Raw genomic sequence first — 18337 nt, forward strand, 5'->3', positions numbered from 1 at the left:
AAAATGCCACACTCTATGACGTTGCTGTCACATGCCAGTCAAAAGCAATGTATTTACAATGTAACACTATTATCTTCCTAAATTTTCTTTAGGTCAATGCAGATAATAACTCTTCTATAATTGGAAACCAATGAAAACATTGACTTCCAGGAGGCAGTGAGAAGACAGACCAACAAAGTACAAAAAGGTTCTTTTGAACTAAGCCTCTACCCTAAGTGAATAAGGAGTCATGATCTACATTCCCAGTATGAGACCCCACATGCTAAAGTTTGGGATGGCATGAAACAATGAAAGTATACTTCAGGAAGTAAGGTCAGAGCTTATTTTTAACTTAAAATTTTCATCTCATAGAATTGGAAAGGGTGAAAATTTGAGTTCAGCTCTCTAGAACTCACAAAATCCTAGGCAAGATGGGAAAATTTTCTGGCAGAAGCAGGAAAATTCCAGAAAGATTCTAAGTCAACTGGCTTGGTATATAGTGGAAAATACCCAGGGAGACACAAAAACACAAAGACAGACAGATACACACACACACACACACACACACACACACACACGCACACACGCACATGTTCCCTGTCTAAAACAAGGTGGAAGATGAAGACGGACATTCAACATTAAATTATGACCTTCATACACCACTATGACATGTGAGCGTAGGTACTTGCACATAGGTACATCATACAGGCACAAGCGTGCACATGCATACATATACATACACACACAGTTGTCTCACACCTCCTCACATCTTCTCCTTTTCCATCCTATCTCCCTCTATCCTCCAAAAGAACACATACAAGAAACAAGGACACCTTAAATCCAAAATCCGCTTGACAACCTCCAAGTGAAAAGCCATTACCTTTCACAGGGATGGGCAGGGAAGCCTAAGATTGGATCTGTCAGGGGAAGAAAGAATGGCTACAATGTCCATTTGACATTAGTAGGGCATGATAGGAGACTTAAAATCAAATGTCCCTCTAAGAGACAGCATGATACAGGGCTTAAAGACAGACGTCCCTCTAACAGGTATCTAGGACCTACGACAAAGTATGCTCAGGCATGCTGAATGTTTAGCCAATGCTTCAGGCTGCTGAATGTACATCTAATTCTCTTTAGACACACCCAAGAGTGTTGAGGCCCTGCACATCTCTACAGAGTTTTACTTGTCCCGGAGCCTGCACATGGGTATGATTTAAAAAAAAAATTTAAAAAGTTTAAATGTAGAAACATGGGACAGAGTTAGTATTAAACAGGAGAACCCCATTGCACTGATTCATGGCCTGGACAACTCAGGGGCCAAGAAGCCTTTCAAAGACAGTTCCATAATCTCAGTGGCCTGTAGAATGATGCATCCACGGGTAGAAATGGAAGCGTTACTGTCCTCAGCTGCGAGCAATGGGAGGGACCTGTATCCACTCCGCAGAAATATAATAAAATAACACCGGAGGCCCGTGAATTCTTGAAAAAGCCAGATAACCAAGCTAAATATATATGTACTCTATCAACCAAGAGTACACTTGCAAGAGACACCCTTCTCCCTGAGCAACGCCCGAACTGGCCTCTGCTTAGCCAGGATTCTGGTACCAAGAAGTCATTCTTTTCCCTGACCCCTGACTGTGGCTACATCTGTTATCAATTCTGGCTCTTACGCTTTCATGAATGAAAGTGGCTCTGACCTGCTTTCTAAGCATGTGACGCGTGGCAGCCCAAATACAGAAGGGACACGCAAAATGCCACCGACACAGGAATCCACCAACGTCCAATTTTGCTGACTTGCCGTCAGGTTCCCTTGGCAAGGCCTCTGTAGAAGAAGTGCAAGGGGGGAACTGCTGGGGCAGGAAGACGTGCGTCCCCTTCAGCTCTGATGGGAAGGAAGATTCCAGCCCTGGACTACATGCTCAGGTGCAGCCGCAAGCCCCCTCCCCAACCTGAGCTGAAACAGCTACTTAACCGTTTGTCAGACCATTAGTAGGTGTCAGCGCTGCTCCTCTAGGGACAGCAGCGTGACATGCCATCAGCGCTGGCTCTGGGGAGAGCACCTGACACTTTTAATGAAAAGCCCCGGGGTTAGTGCACAGCAGGGCAGAGGCTCCGCAGTCCTGCAGAGGCACAGGTGGGCTTGAGCTGTGCCCAGCTCTCCCGAGCAGCCCTGTGCCTAGCTAATGAGGAGCATGCTCCTCTCCAGAACCCAGGAACTTCAGTTATGGGTCTCCGAGGAGCCTACTGCAACAACTCTCTGAAGGTAATTCAGTCAAAGCTCATTAAAATGCTGCATTTATTAATATTACAGTACAAACAGGCAGAGAGAGGAAGAAACAAAGACACGATGGTGCTTATAGAGTAATTTGTGGTTACTTTGGATATTAGTTTCATTCTCTTTCAAAGTTTCACAGGGGAGGGTTCTCTAAGATTTAAATGATGAATATTCTCATGGAGGACAATGCTCTCTCATAAAAATGGGCCACCCTAACATTTCCCAGTGATACTCAGAGAATAATGACAGGCCAACTGAAATTCAGACACACATTTTCAGAAAACATTTTACTAAACCCTATTTTGCTGTCAAGCTCCTAGTCAACCTTCAGTTCAAGCACACATCGCCATGCATAGTCATAGTGGCTCAGGTTCATGATGAAGCATCAATCAAAAAGTCTTATTTGGGGGTGCCAACTTAAAATTTATTTCCATTCCTGAAACAGTAGGTCGGAATTTTTCATTTCAATACCTTTATTTGGATGCTACAGATGTCAGATATTGATATTTTGGGAGTGGTATCTGTCTTAGGGTTTCCATTGCTGTGTTGAAACACCATGGCCAAAAGGCAAGTTGAGGGAGAAAGGGGTTTATTTCGCTTGTACTTCAATTTTGCTGTTTGTCACTGAAGGAAGTCAGGACAGGAACTCAAACAGGGTCAGATCCCAGAGACAGGAGCTGATGCAGAGGCCATGGAGGGGTGCTGCTTACTGGCTTGCTTTCCAAGGCTTGCTCAGCCCACTTTCTCATAGAACCCAGAATCAGCAGCCCAGGGATGGCACAACCCACCATGTGCTGGGTCCTCCCACATTGATCACTAAATAAGAAAATGTCCTACAGCTGGATCTCATGGAGGCATTTCCTCAACCGAGGTTCCTTCCTCTCTGATGATTCTAGCTTGTGTCAAGCTAGACACACAAAACCAGTCAGTTACTGTACAAACAATTTAAAAGTAATTTCCTGAAGCCGGGCGGTGGTGGTGCATGCCTTTAATCCCAGCACTCCTGAGGCAGAGGCAGGCGGATCTCTGAGTTCAAGGCCAGCCTGGTCTACAAGAGATAGTTCCAGGACAGGCTCTAGAAACTACAGGGGAACCCTGTCTCGAAAAACCAAAAAAGAAAAGTAATTTCCTGAATATCTACTCTATTCCTCGAACTGGCCAGGACATGGATACACAAAGCTCTCCAAGCTTCCACCCGCAAAGACTCTTCTCAGAGGCAGTGATCTTATAGTAGAAACAAATGGCTAGCGGACAAATTCATCAGGAAGGTGTTTGTGTGTGTACACATAGAGCTGGTCCACCCTGCCTGATGTGTCTAATGAGCATTAATCCATAAATGTAATTATGTCTGTGATAGCTTGACTTGTTTGACTAGAGACAACTCCATCCTCATTCAAACTCCATCCCCATCGTAGCAGGCATTAGTAAGACAGAGGTTAGTGAATGTATGTGGGAGAATATGTGTGCATAGTTTTATAAAGTTTACACATTTTATGCAAGGGGGTCAGGCATCCTTAGATCCTATGATGGTGGCAGAAGTCGTTTTTCCTTTTCATTTTACTTCCAAGTTCCATCCAAGTTCTGAAACATCCCAGCATCCTCTGAGCTTGCCTCAGCCCTCTGCAGAAATCAGGCTCCTCACAGCTGCCAGAATACATCTTTGTAGTCTACATGGGATCACACAACTCCCTCTCCTCGGTTTCCCACTTTTCATTGGCTGCCTTTCAAGCGATCCAGTCCCACCTCAGAAACCAGCCTCCTTCTTCCCCAAAGGTCTCCTCCGGGATCTCTTTTCTAGTCTCAATTGATGATCTCTCCCTGCCTCGACAAAGCTCTGTGGGCTTGGTGTTGGGAAGTGCTCGGCACTTGCTCCCGCCATGCCAGCCCCTTCTCTGTCTCACTTAACATGTCACCTTCTCTAGAATATTATCAAGTGTTCTTCAGTGAGTCCCACACTGATTGTAGTAGCAAAATGATAATCCGACATCTGTTGCCGAGCGTGGGAATCAATTCCTACCCCCACTATGTTATCAGGACAAAACACGGGCCCACTCAGAAGCACCTACTGAAATTAATTAGCATGGGCTGTGACCCCTGCCTCTAAAACCAAAGTGACCTATGCTATGAGTTGATTGGATGCCACACAAGAGTAGGATTCACGAGCGCTCATGGCAACCTTAAGATACAACTGGCAAATCTTCTACATCCTCCCCCTAAACTTTACTTCAACCCAAGTCCGCATTCTTTGGCAGACAGTTGAAATGGACAGGCTGCCAAAGGAGGATTTATATAGTTTTTAATGTGTTTTTCAAAACTCCTCGATTTGGTCTCAGCTGTCCAGGAGGATCTCATGAAAATTAAAAGCATTCAATCACTACCATGAAGTTTCTAGAAATTCCAATTATAGTCGTCCCCCTGAAAATAGGGCATCCTTAAGAGGAAAAGTATTGCTATGGATACAGCTCCCAGAGATAGACAGTGAATTTAAACCATAAAATGGGCATGTGGGTTAAAATTCCCCGTGAACAATAACTATAGGCCTGCTCTTCTGATACAAGCGGGTTTACAAAAAAGAAGAAGAAAGGAAAAAACTAAACACAACAAAGTAAAATTACAGAAATGCTTCAAAAGTCAGTACTACAACGTATGACTGGGAGATTTATTCTCTGTACTGTGATGTTTCACTGTGGCATTTCAGTCAACAGTTTTACGTGGGGGGGGTGCTTTTATATATAATAAAAATGTAATGATCCCACAAATGTGCTTTATATAGATAAAATTATTATCCCGATTATCAAAATGTGAAATGCAGGTGTCGGACAGATTAGCACAAGAACTTCCTTACTAAAAAACTTTTTTTAAAAAAAATTTTTAGCAGATAACAGGACTAGAAATAACAAGAATAACGCATCCTAGAATGATCACTGTCAATTTCTAAAAGTGATTAGAATGCTTAATAATTCCAGGATTATCTAAAATTAAGGCAGGTTATAAACAATAGGTTAAGAAGACAGAGTTTGACATTTTTCATAAGTCAGCAACACACTAATAAAGTAAATGTAATAAAGAATGGGAAAAATAATCTACTGAATATAAAATATATACTAGGCATGCTCATTTAAGCTTTAATTTAACCCTAAAAATACTCATGAGAATGGGAAGATTCACAGTAGACCCATGCCACTGGGGGAGAACCAACTAGCAACTAACACAACATACACATACACATGTATGTGCCTTTCCATCATAGTAAAAAGGAGGTTTCAATGAGAAGCAATAACCATAAAAATCAAGGGAAAACACATACATTGATTGCCATCTTCTATAAATTTATCATTAAACTATACAGGCTTAATCAGGCACATGATTTAGGCATGAGGGAAGAATTCATACTCTGCCTAATGAACAGAGGGTGTTAGCAAAGTAATGGGTGTTCATCTTCACATGTTAGATGTACCGAGAGCTCCTCCTAATGGCACAACCAAGGAACCAGAAAATGGTCCTCCCTGATTCAGCAAGGTCTGTGCCTCCCTGAAATAGATGGCACAAACCACCCCTTCATCTGGAATTCTGCACTGGAGGAGGAGGGAGGGGGCCCAAAAGAAAGACACAAATTACACCTACAGATCTTATGTCCCTAGGGATCTGTTCACCTTGTAGAGACATTCAATAGTAAGTGTTAAAAGTCAGCACAGTGCTAAGATGCCAACTTTGCTTGGGTTGAGGAAAACTTTAAAAATCTGTGGGGAAAGCAAAGTATACTCCCCAGAAAGCAGAAGTGGCATGGAATGAAATGAACTTCTGATCTTAGCCCTGCATCAGGTCATGACACTGGTCCTAACCCATTTATTCATCAAATAAGACTATGTTGATAACAACTTGCATTTCTTGCTCAAAAAAAAAAAAATGTTGTCTTTGGCATTCCTCTGACAGACACACTTGAAAATTATTTAATTTGGAAGGTATTTGGAAGCTGTTTATAACCCATGCTGGTGTTTATAATGAAATACATTCAAAGCTCTCAAAAATGAAGTACAATCCATGGTGAGATGTTTGAAGGGCCAAGTAGATACCAACATTGGGTGAAGACTGTAATTCCAGGTTTGCCTCCTTCATTGCCTCAGGTAAATACCCAGATTCTCCTCCAAACATAAAGCTCAGCACAAAGATGGGATTGCAATGCAGAATGAGATCAAGCACAGCACAGCACAGCACAGCAATGTCCATGCTGCAACATTCAGCCATGCAGCATTGTCCCGGCCTGGTCTAGGTAGACAACAATCACTCTGGCAAAGGAAACACACCTAAGTTCCTACCTCTTCTATTTCAGAATATAAATATTCTGAAATATTTATATATTCAGTCAATCTACTGCCATTCACAGGGCTGGGGGTACTAGCATAAGGCACAGGAAGACATAAACATCTCATCTACTTGAATTTTTAAAGAAGGGGAATAATTAAATTCATGGAAAAAAAGCTTGATTAACAAGAAAGTCGATGTGTATGAGAGGAGTCAGGAATAGATGATGGATTTCTACCTGTGTGCTATGCAAAGGCTATCCATTAATGGCTTTCTTACTCTGACATAAGGAATTGACTCCACAGGTTACACCACCTCACAATCATATTGAGACTATCCTGAACCGTCATACCACTGTAAGCTGAGCACGCAACACTGCTCCCTGTGGTCCATCACTGATCTCTCTCTCAAGTGTAAGAGAAGTGTTCTTAATGGACAATGCTAGCTAAAAAAATGTGTCCGTTCTCAAATGCCTTTCTATTAATACACGGTATACTTTGTTATCTTTGTATAGTCTATGAGATATAATTGCATTATTCTTTAACATTATCTATGCCTTTGATAAACCGCGGGCAGATGAGAACATGCAGTCTCTGCTGGGGCCTCCACTGTGGCTAGGGAACTGGGTGCTCTTACCATTTTTTCAGCTTTGTATTGAAGGGGGGAGAGGATTTCAGGCACTCTTAAGTCATTAGTTTGAAAGTTATTTATTTTTCTCTAAAAAGCTGAGTTTTAAGCTAAGTGAACTAGATTTGTCTTACCAAGCATTACACACAGGTCTATTCACCTTGAATCAAACAACACAGTATATCATTTGTTTCATGAATAAAGGCTGCAACCCAGTTACCAAGGAAGTGATGACATCAGACTGAAGAACCCATTGTTGTAAAGTACTAGGTCACCCTCTTCTCAAAGAGTTGGTAATACAGCTTATAAGTACATCCTACAGGCTCCTCATTGGAATAACTTTAACATAGCTAATGTTAGCATAGACCTCAGGACAGGAAAGAAAGGAAAAAAAAGCCTCTCAGTAACTTTTAGAAAATGGGATGGAAGAAAGACCACCTTCCTGTTTTTAACACGTGGCCTCACAGTGTTACCCAGGATGGCTTCAAAGTTGTGACCATCCTTTCTCATCTTCTCACTCTCTTAGAGATGGACATTTTTAGCTGTGTTCCATCATGCCTGGCTTTCAGATCCATATTACTTAAGTCTTTTCTCTCAGACTCTCCTGTAATCCATGTTTGTCTTGAACTGTCTCCCTATTGAAGAGTGGCATAAAACTTCTTATCCTTCTGCCCTCAGCTGCCCAGTGCTAGGATTACTTCTTGCACTACCACAACTAATGTATGCAGTGCAGGAGACTGAGTTCAGAACTTTAGGCAAATTAGACAAGCACCTTAGGACCTGACCAAAATGTTGTAGGATATTTGTACACTGTTTGAAAATGTATTGCTATTATTAGTGTAATAAAAGCTGAAAAGCAAATGGCTAAGAAGAGGTTAATCAGGACTTCTGTAGACAGAAAGGAGGAAGAAGAAGAAGAAGAAGAAGAAGAAGAAGAAGAAGAGGAGGAGAGGGGATAGTATTAGGAGGAGGAGGCGGCTGAAGGAGTATGGCGTCTGACTTATGAGGATGAGCCGCAGCAACTAAGACTACAGATACCACGAATCCTCATCCTCCCCTCCTCCTCCTCCTCCTCCTCCTGCACCATCCCTCCCTCCCGCCTCCTCCTCGCCTTTTTCTCTCCCCCCCAGACAGAGAGGAACACAGGCGGTACAAGTGCGATCAATCGATAAGGTAATGCCATGTAGCAAAATATAGATTAATATAAATGGGTAAATTTAAGTTATAAGAGTTATTTGAGACAAGTATAAGCTAAATGCTAAGCTTTCATAATCAATAATAAGTTTCTATGTCATTATTTGGGGCTGGTGGCAGAAAAGAAGGTTTGTCTACATATGGCACACAATGTGGGGCCTCAAATATCCAAACATAGGGCCTGAGAAAGCTAAGAAAAGAGAAAAGTCTGGACAAGAAACTGAACATAACTTCCTAGTCCTGTGGTCTCTTACACAGGCCACTGCTCAGTGTGCAGAGGGACAGTAACTGGCTGTTGCCTGAAGGCTTGAGACAGTCAGCACCATGCACAAAAGCTGAGCCACACTCATGGTACAGCTGATATGGCAGTTTAATATTTGTCTCATGTAGTCAGAGAATGCTGCAGTAACTTAGCAAGACAGGTCCAGACACAGAAAACCTCTAAAAATGAACTATGTGTTTTAAAAGTATACTTAGATACTCAAGAAAGAAAAAAAATGTATATACACTGTCATGGAAAAATAGTTTAAAGATAATAATGTCTTTAAAGGAATAATAAAGCAATATAAAAAGATTAAGTCACACAAGTATGGGAAATACACAGGTTGTCTGGATCCTGTATGGTGCCTTGTTGACTTTGAATTTTTAAATGCTAATATACAAAAAACAATAGTGACCGAAAGACATTGGATCATGGAAACTGCTGAATTAAACCAAACTATGTATTTCAAGCATGTCTTAACTTCAAATGAAAGTAAAAAAATTATGTTGTGTTGGGGGACAGGTTTTATCTTTGTTTCCAGAAGAAACAAAAGTCATGGTTCTCTTTAAAATTTAGTGAAGATCAGATTTGATTGGGGGAGATCTGAATATTCTAGCTACAGACATGAAACAAAAAAGAAGACGAACTGCAGGATCAGTGATGGTATATGCTGATCTCTCGGCGTCAAATAGTTCTGAGACTGGATTAAACATGATAAATCTTGTTGGCTACAGAATCCTCATGACTTATTATTACATGCCATCCTTTTCATGTGGCATGGATAAATGTTTGACTATATAGTCCAAACAAATTTATAAAGTTAACAGACACCTTTTATCTGCTCAACCTTAGAACAAAAAAAATCTTTAACGGACTTGTGCACGCTACACATTTTGTACTTGTATTAATGCAGTTACATATGTCACATTTAAAATTTGTGCGTTTTCAGAAAAAATAAAAAGACCAGATACCAACAAAAACCAGTAGCCCACGTGAATCCAGCCTCTCAGAATGCCTCTGTTCCAGTTTCCTCAAAATTCTGCATCCAGAACAACTTCAAAGCTACTAGCTGAGATGGTCTAGCCTTACAGATTACTCTAGCCAGGACTTCCAATAAGCCCTGCACTTTCCCATTACACAGAGACTGGACAACAAATGTTATAGCTAGTTTTCCCAGGACTTGACCATTATCCCAGTTTTCTCAGGGTCCCCTTAAGATGTTGTCACCCCCATAAGCAGGACATGTCTAGAGAACATGAGGACCACATTCTCAAGAGGTGAGGTGGGTATTTTTTCGTTGTTCAATGGATTGTGGATGTTTATCATCTTTTAGGAGGTGTCTTTACAAGTTATTGTTAGTCGATGTCAGAAAAAAAGCTGAGCAAAGGAGAATTGATTCAGGGATCTCTTTCTGAAAATAAAATGGGATATATTATAGAAACAATGAGATGAAAGGTTGGATTGTTGGGTCTATTTTTGTACTAAAAACAACTACTAGTCTCATATATTTTACATTAGTATGAATTGTGATATATTGATACAAATTTAAGGTTATTTTTGTTATATTGTATGTATGTTCCTACTCTTGTTTAAGGTATTGTACCTATGCAACTTATTTAAAGATGTAATGTAAAATTTTAGTCCTTCAAAGCTATTTAGGATAATAAAGAAAGGTAGGTTAATAGCTATTTATCTATAACAATCAAACTTACAATCATGTTAGATGTTTTCAAGTTTAAATAGAGATACATTTTAAATAGATAATCTTCCATAATCTTCAAAGACCTACAAAATATGGCATTTAAGATGTCTTAATAACATAAGACTTTTCTTAACAGTAAGACACATCTGCTCTTGGCAACACAAATTTACTTCACAAAAGGATGATGGGCATTGAAGAATCTCTATATGGAGTTTGCTTTCAATGTGGCAAATCTAGCCATTTTAGGCAAGAAACTTCCCTTGCCTTCACTGCTAACAGCATGCTGTCCAAACTGGACAAGCAGGACTCAAATGAAGGCAACTGCCTACATTTGCCAAGATAAAATAGGACAGTCCTTCAAAATTTCTGCTTCGCAGAAAGTCTGTTAGCTATTCTAGGCCTGTAGGGTGAAGGTGGATGTGCCCGTATTACAGAGGAACAATGTGTGACTATCCAGACAGCTAGCAATCTCTGTTGTTTCTATAGTTTTGAAAGATGTTTGTTCTGCGCTTCCTGTTTATATATTTCTCAGGTATCTGATAGAGATGAAGATGAGATAGTTATAGTTACAGTTCTTCTTATTATGAAATTCAATTAGGAAACTCACAAAAGAGGTATAAAGTGTTAAATCTGAGAGGCATCAAAGCTTAAATTGTTATCTAAGAAAATGTTTTGACGTCAAAGGAGATAGTTTTAGAATAGTAATACAAGTTATGATAACAATGGTTGTGGTATAAAACTTGAAATTCATAAAGATAAGATATATAATAGAATATTTTTTCCAAATATGTAAATGCAAATGGACTGGGAGTTGTAAATGTAATTCTTACCTGATAATTATTCTTATTCCATATAGTTTTTCTAGGTTAGAATTAAAACCTTTTCTTTTTTATTTAGACAAAAAGGGGGAAATGTAGAATATTTATATCCTTTGTGAATATGTATTAAAATGATTGTTGTGATAAAAGCTGAACAGCAAATAGCTGGAAAGATGTTAGGCAGGACATTTGGGGACAGAGAGGACTCTGGGAAGAAGAAGGAAGGTAGAATCTCCAGCCAGACGGAGGTGAAAGATAAAAGAGGTAGTATTATATAGCAGAATGTAGATTAACATAAATGGGTTAATTTAACTTATAAGAGCTAGTTGAGACAAGTAGTTTATGAAAAATGCATTGATAGGCCTAGCAAGACAGCTTTCTGGGTGGAAGAGCTTGCTGCTCCATGTGACGACCTGAGTTTGATTCCCGGAATCCACCGCGTTAAAGGAAAGAACAGACTGCTAAAAACTGTATTCTGAGCATTACATGGCAAGCGTGTGCAGGTGCTCTTTCTCTTTCATAAGCAAGTATGATGCACACAACATCCCCCCTCACATAGATAATGAATACAATTTAAAATTGCTTCAAGAATGCAGTAATCAAAGCCGGGCGGTGGTGGCACACGCCTTTAATCCCAGCACTCGGGAGGCAGAGACAGGCGGATCTCTGTGAGTTCGAGGCCAGCCTGGTCTTCAAGAGCTAGTTCCAGGACAGGCTCTAAAAAAGCTTCAGAGAAACCCTGTCTCGAAAAACAAAAACAAAAAAAAAAGTATATGTCAGAGCCTCCACGTCCTTGGTGATGCCATTATTTTAATACTGATACTATACACACACAACTAGTGAGACCATCTCTGACATCTGCAAAGCTATCCACTGCTTTCACTCTTCATAAATAAAAATGTTTTTGAAACACACATTTCATTAGGTACACTTTATCCCAATATTCTGAAATTTTAATTTTTATAACTTTATAATGATTAATAACAAATTATGAGTATTTTAATTTGATGGCAGAGGTCTGAATGGCTCATATTTCCATTATTACTCACAGAGAGAGGGATGACATTCAAATCATAAAACTTACAGCAGGTTTTGCCACAAATCCCTGCTCCTTCCATAGTACAGGGGACCCTACTCACAACACACAGTAACAAGCACAGAGGTGAGCCACCCCCAGTAACCTCTCTTGCTTCTGCTTCATCCAGATTTGAATCCAAGGAAAATCAGGTCTCTGGTTACATGGCATTACTTTTAAAAAGTAAGAATTCCTTAAAATAGATAGATGGGCAGACAGACAGAAGTGAAAAGGATCGAAAGGTCCCTTTGTCACCCTCTCCAAAATGACCGTCATTCTTTAGAGAGCATTGCTTCTCATACAGAATAAATATTTCATTTTTAAATATCTTCTACATTCTCTGAGAATATCATATGATGTCTTTTGATCATATTCATCATCCCAACCCTGTGCACCCCCACCCTCTTGATCCATACCTTCTTCCCTACCCAGCTTGAGTGTTCTTGTTCTCCACACTGAGTTCAGTTTATGCTGCCTGGGTAGGATTAGTAGTGGGCTCTGCCCTAGAGTGTGTGGGCCTACCAGTACATACGTACTCTTTCTCCTTGCAGCTCACACATGTCAAAAGCATCTCAGCTACTGGTTGGATTTTGCAAGGTAAAAGTTTCTTCTCTGATCAGGCACAGGAAAGTAAGACTTATTGGTTCATACAGGACATAGTATAAACAATGACTTAATTCTCCAATGCTCCTGGTACTTTGACAGTGACTGAGTCTTCTAATATAGACTCAAGGAATGCTGTTGCTCTGTTGTCCTAGTCTATATTATCAGAAGTAGAAATGATATGAGCATTATAATAGAAATAATACTTGAGTTCCCACTGTATGTCTTTATTGCTGACCCCGTTTAGGTATTGGCTGAATCCCCTCACTGACTGGAATCCCTTTCTTTTCCTATAGAAATGTTACACTATGCTGGGAATGGAGGAAGGTTCTACCATCTCAGACCTTGGGAAGTAGATGGCAGACACTGGTACCAGCTTTTAAGTCTAGTTTCAAAATCAACACCAAATTATATTATAAATGGGTTAGGTCCCCTTTGTCTCCCAAAACCAGGCTCCCAGGTAGGAAAAGCCAGGAGTCTAAGAGCTACAAAAAACATAGACTATGAAATTTAATTCTGAAAACTAAAATTCATATGGTCTGAAGACATGTTTAGCCAATGACAAGTCACTTTGCCTCAATTTCAATAGTTATAATTTGCTCATTAAAGTACACAAGAGAAAACATAGGAGTTTTTAATTAAAACCCTCAATATTACTTTGCTTTCCACCACTGGTTTGATATCGTCAGCATTCCAAAATGATCTACTGAATACTTTGAATATTGTTTTAAAAAGTAAACTAATATCTCCTTACTAATTAATATTTTATAAAAAGGGTCTCACCTTACATTATGGCATTTACAAAGACTTGCATTGGGGTTACATCCCCATTTGTTTAACTAGCCAAAGTGTTCTTTGAAAGATACTCCTTGGCATGAAAGGGCTATTACATCCAAGGTCATTTCAAGGGCCTCATGGGCATCAGATGACAGGAGGTTGCATACGCTAGTTTCATAGCTGGCATCAATGCAAGCAAGGTTTTACAAACTACAAAGCCATGGCCACATTAACTTTAGTTGCTGGGGATCGAAATTCTACAACTCCAAAAAGAGGTTCTAAAATCAATCTGCTCAAATACATAAATGCATTCTTGCTTAAGACATGTCATAACAAGTATGGGCTAAAGAAGATCTATATCTAAATACTTAGAAGTAAAAATAATCCACTTTGGAAAATTGATTGATAACACAAAGTATGTTTCAGTGATGGCCAAACCATGACTATAAAAGGCCCATGTGAAATATTGTCAAAGGCCCATGAGTCTGAAGACATGCACACCAATGGTGTAATGAAGCTCATCATTCTGCATACTAATCTTAAATGATTCATGAGTAAAAGCAATATCCCCAAAAGGCACAAATCTAACAGTGAATATTTTCACAATCCATAAATGAAAAGAAAGAAGAGTTTCTTATTGAATGAGACCATTCACAGGTACAGCTACTGTAGTGACTGCGACCAGGAGAGACTGAAAGGCTGAGAAGATGGCTCAGTCAATAGAGTATTGATGTGCAAGTGGGAGAACCAGAGTTTGAATCCACGGAATCCATGTAAAACCTGGCATGCAATCTCAGCATGAGGGTGGAAGTGACAGGGATTCCCTAGTGTAAACTGGCTAGACAGACGAACTGAAATGGTAAATCTGGAGATCTGCAAGGGACCCTGCCTCAGTATCTAAGGTGAATAGCAATTATGAATGGTATCATATGTCAACCTCAGGACTAAACACACACACACACACACACACACACACACACACACACACGGAGAAGGCATGCACATGTATCTATGCATAGACATGTACCCATATATATATATATATATATATATATATATATATATACAAACACACACTAGACGCAAGTCCACACATAAAAAATTGTTGAGTATTACATCTAAAAGACTTAAAATTACCATCTTTTAGAAGGTCACAAAAACAGTTCTTAAAATCTATTCACTATGACTTTCCTTGGGGTGAAGATAAATAATTTTGTATAAGTACATAGTAGTCCTTTCTTCCTATCATCTGTGACAGGATGTAAACTTCTTAAAATTAAATTCCTGTTTTCAATAACTGTTTACAAAGATATGCTTAAACTTGGCCTTATGGCCAGGCTGTGGTGGTGTATGCCTTTGATCCCAGCACTTGGGAGGCAGAGGCAGGCAGATCTCTGTGAGTTCAAGAGCGGCTTGGACTACAAGAGCTAGTTCCAGGACAGGGACCAAAGCCACACAAAGAAACCCTGCCTAGAAAAACCACAACCAAAACGAAAAGAAAAGAAAAAACCTGGTCTTATGAATTCTCAGCTTATTAAAACTTAATGTAGAGCTAGAGAGATGGCTCACAAGTTAAGAACACTTTCTGTTCTCCCAGAAGACCCACGATTGGGTCCCAGCACCCACAGCAGGAAGCTCACACTGCCTGCATATACAGGAGATTAAACCCACAAATCCTTCCATTGTGTTTGGTTTGCAATGTAGCCATGAGAGGGAAGTGACTGGCCAGACTTTGTCACATCTAGAAGACCTTACATGCTGCAGAGCCTGCTGCAGCACAAAGAAGGTCCCTATGGGCCTCCATCTGAAAAGTCCAAGTTCACAAGGGACCAGGAGAGTGTTCCTAAAGGGCACCGAGAAGCAGAAAGCAGTCTCAGAGCCTGGACCTTGGGCACTAACACAGTGATGCTCAGATCAACCAAGCATTGCCTGTTGAAGATTGAAGTGCAGCGTTCGGCAGCAAAGTGAGCATGTGAAGGGGGCAGGAGCCATAGGAGGGACTGCAGCAAGCAGGGCCCGAACAACAGTTTGCAAGTACAGAAGCTCAAACTGTGAGGCTATCAATCCATTAGCATTTCGGAATGCCAAATGAGCTACTACATGAATACATCTGGGTAACATTATTTGAAACTAAATGATTTTGTGGGAAATGCACATTGTGAGAAACAATTGCTCCCGTGTGTGCCGTGCCTCCTATTACTTTATTCAAAGGAACCCGATAGTTACTTCTGCTTATTAAGTGTCTGGTTTTGCCTGAAGCTCACTTTGAAGCAAGACAAATCATGATAACAAGAGTGAATGAAGAGGCTTATGTTCTTCTCTACCTGAGAAATCGGCTGCCAAGAGGTCCACTGCCTTCAGAACCTTCACCTGTAGAAGGCCAACATCCTTCACGTCTCTCAGTGAGTTCTGTAAGGCCTGTGGAGACACGGGAGGTTAAACACAAGAGAGAAGGGATTACTCGTGTGCCGCTCTTGCCGTGAAGTTCCCCCCGGAAGTATGTTCCAGATTTATCTCCCCCTTCCTCGTAAAATTCTTAGAAGAGCTGCGAAGCCGTGCATGTCAGACACCAGGGCCGTTAGGCATGCATCACAGCCAGATGAGAAGAAAATTGACTGAGAATTAATTAACTGCAGCCTCAAAATAAACAAATTAGAAGCACTCACAATCTGCTTTTAACATTGCCCCCTGGTGCTAGCATGGATAACCCACTGGGAAAATGTGTGGGTGGAATTACATTCCTTCTCCCCTGCCTTTTCTCATTAAGGCAACTTTTAAACCACCTTTCAAGGCAATAGCAAGCTGATCTTGTTATTATCAACTTTATGGACACTGTAGGACTAACCTTCATCCCCCTGCAAATGCTTCCTATCAAGGAAAAATAATCAGAGATAGAACTAAACGAAGTTTCCTGATCTATGATTAAATCTGTTCCATTCATTAAATGAAAACATGGGCTTCTGGCACCACCCTGTAGTCACATTCTCTTTAGTCTTTAATTAACATCTTCCATAGATTGAATGCATTTAGTCATGATTCGGAAGCTGGTGCTGCACGGCTTCTCTAAGTACATAGCATCCTTACCAACACGCGTATCAGAGACCAGTGCTGCGCTACCTATTCTCATGCCTACAGAAGACGTTTAAAAAAAAAAATGTACCTTCAAAACCATCAAAACAGTTGTCGTTCTTATTAATAACTAAAAGGATGGGATAAGCAGGCTCTAATGACTTAGGGGACAACAGTAAAACCCTTGTTATTTGAGCATGTGAGGGTAAAACAGCCAAAGTTAATTTCTCTATGCTTGGTCTAATCTAACACGCGGCAACTCTAAGAACTTTTGAAAACTATTGTCTCCATGTACTTTTAACCTAAACAACCCAACCAGCTAGATTTTTGAGCTATGTGGAAGCTTTTGAAATGAATATTACTATAATGTAAAGGTAGAAATGCTTTCTACAAATGGCTACTCTGCCGGGATGGTAGGCATGTGTACCTGGAATCCCAGTGTTGAGACAGAGGCAGGAGGGTTGGGATCTGGGGAAAGTCTGGGCTACATAGAAAGTTCTAAGCCAGCCTAAGCTATACATAAAGACTGTGTGGTAGTGTATCCTTTCTCTCTCTCACATGCTGGCTCACTGAAGAAACTCAGGATGTCTGCTTTCTCAGTAGCTTCAAATGCTAAGACACTTTCAAAGCAGTCTTCATGATGCCGCAAATATTATTTAATAAATATAAAGCATGCTTTATAAATTTCTGAATCCACTTGAATTGCAATCCACTGTCTACTTGAGGAGTGTATTTATTTTCACCTCCCATTTACTTAAAGTCCTCAGAGAATACAGCAACAGTGAATTCCGCCCAGACATTTTCCGAAGATAACAAACTGGCTTGCCGAGTCTGCGCTGACCTGAGTTACAGGTCTGGAATATTCCCTCGTGAAGATTAAGCATTATCCAATCCAATACACAACACAATGAGGACCTCTGGAGGCATTGGCGCTACACACTATCCTGAGAACAGTGTGGCCACTGAATAAAGAATCGCCTTGGTTCTGGATTCTAGGCCTTTGCTTTCAGCCCATGACAGAAATAACAAACACGTGTTGATTTACCAAGAGGAGGAGACAAAATAAGAAACAATAAAGAAGGCCATAGTACCAGAAATAAATGGATAGATAAATGCTGAATATACCATTCCACATCTTATTTTGTGAGACAATGAGTTTAACTTGCAACAGAGATCTCTGTTGGTCCTTTTGTCAGTGTACAGACTTGGGTCTAACTTCAAACTGCACGTTGGTGGGCGGAGTCAGGGAGGAAGGGGCCAGGTGACAAGGCCGAGGCACTCACGTATCGCTGGGAAATCTGCTTCCGCTCGCTGGGATCCTCCAAGGGGCAGACACAGAGGTCGGAGATGGAGACTCCGGTACAGGGAGTCAGGGTGATCAGCATGAGGAGAGCCCCCAGGCAGCTGTCCAGGGGCAGCTCCAAGCAATTGTCTTGCTTCAGCGGGAGGGCTGAAATATCCACTTTACACCTGGGGACATTTCAGGGGATGGGGAAAGCAGGGATTATTCCAAGGCCATCGCAAAACTCCAGAGACCCCCATTTCACACAAACTTCCTCAGTACCAAACTTCACTGTCTGGACACGGGTTATTGATCGGGGAAGGTTGACAGAGTCCCCTGGCCCAGGGTACACTCTAGGCCTAATGTGCTCGA

General features: G+C 40.8%; 1 protein-coding gene across 1 annotated transcript in view; it reads right to left on the minus strand.

Annotated features, from left to right (window-relative positions):
- The window catches only part of Mctp2 (multiple C2 and transmembrane domain containing 2), a 158401-nt gene that overhangs the window by 78781 nt on the left and 61283 nt on the right, over window positions 1-18337 (minus strand). Inside the window, exons 10-11 of the mRNA XM_038313422.1 lie at window positions 17967-18153; window positions 15939-16032 (exon numbers count right to left, since the gene is read on the minus strand). Of these exons, the coding sequence (XP_038169350.1) occupies window positions 15939-16032; window positions 17967-18153 (281 nt within the window). The remainder of the gene's footprint in view (window positions 1-15938; window positions 16033-17966; window positions 18154-18337) is intronic.

The sequence above is a fragment of the Arvicola amphibius genome, chromosome 12 (genome assembly GCF_903992535.2).
Source record: "Arvicola amphibius chromosome 12, mArvAmp1.2, whole genome shotgun sequence".
In the NCBI taxonomy this organism is placed as follows: domain Eukaryota; kingdom Metazoa; phylum Chordata; class Mammalia; order Rodentia; family Cricetidae; genus Arvicola; species Arvicola amphibius.